Consider the following 2,791-nt stretch of genomic DNA (forward strand, 5'->3'; position numbering starts at 1 on the left):
TGAAGCCCAAAATCTCTTCTATTGGCTTATTAATCAGCAGGCTGCTCCTACAGGTACAGCAGCCCATCTGTGCATGTTCCGGGCCTTTGTGTAACACACCTCTTGCATGGACAAGGTCCAGGTTTCATGTGCTACACTCTAGGAGTGCAGAAAGGCCATTTCCTATTGACTTTATAATCACTTGGGTATCACCAAATTTAAATCAAAACAATCCTCTTTCTACGTGAATTTATTTAAGGGCCCTAATCTGAAAACCAGCAATACAGGTAGAATTCGCTGAAAAGGAAGAGCTAACAGACCAATTCAATAGTTTTTGGAAATTCACTCATGCTGTGATTTCCAAACTAGTGCTAATAAAAAACCTGAAATACCTTGCTATGTTCTCTGTGTATGTATAAAGATGGAAAAAACTACAACACACACTTTAGTATAATGCTATGGGAAAAATCCCAAAATAAGTAGGATATTACAAAGACTTCTTAAACAAAGTTTTATTTATAAAGTTTGATCACATAAGAAAACCAAGCAGTGAACAAACACTGAGTAGTGTTTGTTTATTGCAGAACCTGTAACTTACAGGGAACTTCTTGACCCTCTGAACAAGAGATTTCCCACTGCTCTGCTGCTTATTCATACAAAGAAGAGCTTTCCCCTCTCTCCATAAAAGCCATTGCATCAGGATGCAGTCCATTCAAGCAAGAGTCTGCAGCAGCAGTATTTTCTCATTAATGCAGAACCTATGCAAGACCACCATGAGATTTTCCCCACAGCGCGAGACCTGGCGCTCCATGGCCAGGCGGAAGTCTTCCTTCACTCCTTTAGTTATACCCCGGGTAACTGTGTGGTGCCTTAAGCCATGAAGGAAAAAGAGACAGACAAAATCAAATCATGGTTATCTAGTGAACTCCAGTCATTTAAAAGGTACTGCATGTCACTTACTATATATTTACAGCCCATAGCTGAGTTTATATAATGAGAGTAAAAGAGCCTGTGCTATGCTATTTTTAAAAAATCATGTGTTCAGTAGCTTACAAGTCTTTCAACAGTTAGAAGCTGCATAAAAGTCTATGTTCTCACTGCTTTGACTATGACTGCTGAAGGGGGAAATAATATCACTCTTTTGGATAACAAGAAAATCTATTCTCTTAACCGAGCAAGTACAGAGTTCTCCTTGCTTGGGGAAAGAATTTTTTTTTTCCTCTCTACCTTTGCTGCCCAGGCCACTTCTTCCCTGTAATCATTTCTATAAATGGCTGGGGTTGAAAGAAGAGTGAAAAGATGAACTTGCATTCTCTGGAGCACAGGTGCCACCATAAAGAGCAGAGGGCATCTTCTACCAATATCAAAGTGCAGGAAGGAGCTTTATAATCCTGTGGGCACTGATAACGCTGTGACTAATGAAAGGCACAATGAACCCTTCACAAAACCCAGATCAAGCCAGGCTGTGAGTCTGCATCAGTAGAAGCCAACTCTTATGAAGATACTAGACACAAGGTAAGGGGTTACATTTATTCTGAGCACAAGTGCAGGACTTATTTTCAAACAGAACAAAGGTCCAGCTGAGCAAGCTAAAGCTGGGGAAACTTACGGGATATTGCCCTGTTAAAGGCCGTTTTTGTGAACAGTTCTTTGTCCTCATGCTGGCCTCGACACCTACATCTTTTCTTTAAAACAATGTTCTGCAGCACCAAAGCACTTTACTTGCACTGGTCCAGAACTGGCTAAGTAAGATCAAGATTTTGTAACATCTACCTGCAAGCCCTACTTGGGAAGGGGAGAAAAAGATATGCCCTGAAATGAGAGCCTTAACACTACTGAAGGAACCAGCATGAATTCATTTAGAGAGAAAAGCATAATGCTAATGCTGAGACAAGTCCTGAGTCATGGGTAAGAAGGGAAGAGCTGGCCCGAACCCAGCAAGCTCACTGAAAGACAGAAAGAAATTAAAAAATAAAAAATAAAGGGTGAGGGCATCTGTGCCAATCCAGAGATGCTGGAAACAAGAAAGGGAAACATCTCAGAATTACCCTCACCAACAATACCACCCAACTTTCATGTAAATAAAGAAGTCTGGCATTTGAGAAGAGACTTCTCTGCCAAAACAGTAGAGACCTTTGCAACACATGGAAAAGGCAAAGAGGAGACTAGCCCTGGAGCCTCCTGGGCAATTCCTGGGTGAACTAAGTGAAGCAAACCTGCACTGAAAACCCTCCAGCATATTCAGAGGTTATGGGCTAAGTCCTGTTACCAGTCTTTATTGTCTTAAACATTGCTGGCAGCCAAGTGCTATGGTCAGTTACAGCCTAATGGAGAATATGCGACCTACAGCTACTGAGCGAGCCAACAGCACTTTGGAAGATGTGTCTTATATTATGACTGGAAAACACAAAACAGAATTCAGAACAACCTAAATGAAGAAAAGTTGCTACAAATGGATCCAGGAACCAGGATCTTGAAAATAAAGGGTTATGCTCTTGCTAATATATGACTGAACATCAGTAAAACTTTGGAGGATTTCTAAGTTATTGTTTAAATTCAATAGCAATTACTAAATTGAAAGGACACGGATACTGGCAACTTATGGGAAAAAGAAAAATAAATGTTATAATAGAACAACATGGTTTGCCAGGCAATGTAGGCACAAATGAAGAAATTAAAAAAAAGATAAATATTGAGTAACAAATTGCTGAAAACCATGGGCAGTAAAACATGTTGACAAAACACAGCACACTATGAGCAGGGTTTTTCCACTTGGTACCTGTCAGCAGTCTGTATGCTGGGCTGTATCACA

The 2,791-nt window shown here is 40.5% G+C and overlaps 2 protein-coding genes across 2 annotated transcripts in view; one reads left to right on the plus strand and one right to left on the minus strand.

Annotated features, from left to right (window-relative positions):
* The window catches only part of HGSNAT (heparan-alpha-glucosaminide N-acetyltransferase), a 12,240-nt gene extending 11,575 nt beyond the window's left edge, over positions 1-665 (plus strand). The window contains exon 16 of the mRNA XM_017736796.1: positions 564-665. Coding sequence (XP_017592285.1) covers positions 564-664 — 101 coding nt within the window. The 3' untranslated portion in view covers position 665. The remainder of the gene's footprint in view (positions 1-563) is intronic.
* Positions 474-2,791, minus strand: part of INTS10 (integrator complex subunit 10) — a 20,305-nt gene continuing 17,987 nt past the window's right edge. Inside the window, exon 16 of the mRNA XM_008635692.1 lies at positions 474-848. Coding sequence (XP_008633914.1) covers positions 692-848 — 157 coding nt within the window. The 3' untranslated portion in view covers positions 474-691. The remainder of the gene's footprint in view (positions 849-2,791) is intronic.

Source organism: Corvus brachyrhynchos, unplaced genomic scaffold (genome assembly GCF_000691975.1).
Source record: "Corvus brachyrhynchos isolate BGI_N302 unplaced genomic scaffold, ASM69197v1 scaffold175, whole genome shotgun sequence".
NCBI classification, from domain to species: domain Eukaryota; kingdom Metazoa; phylum Chordata; class Aves; order Passeriformes; family Corvidae; genus Corvus; species Corvus brachyrhynchos.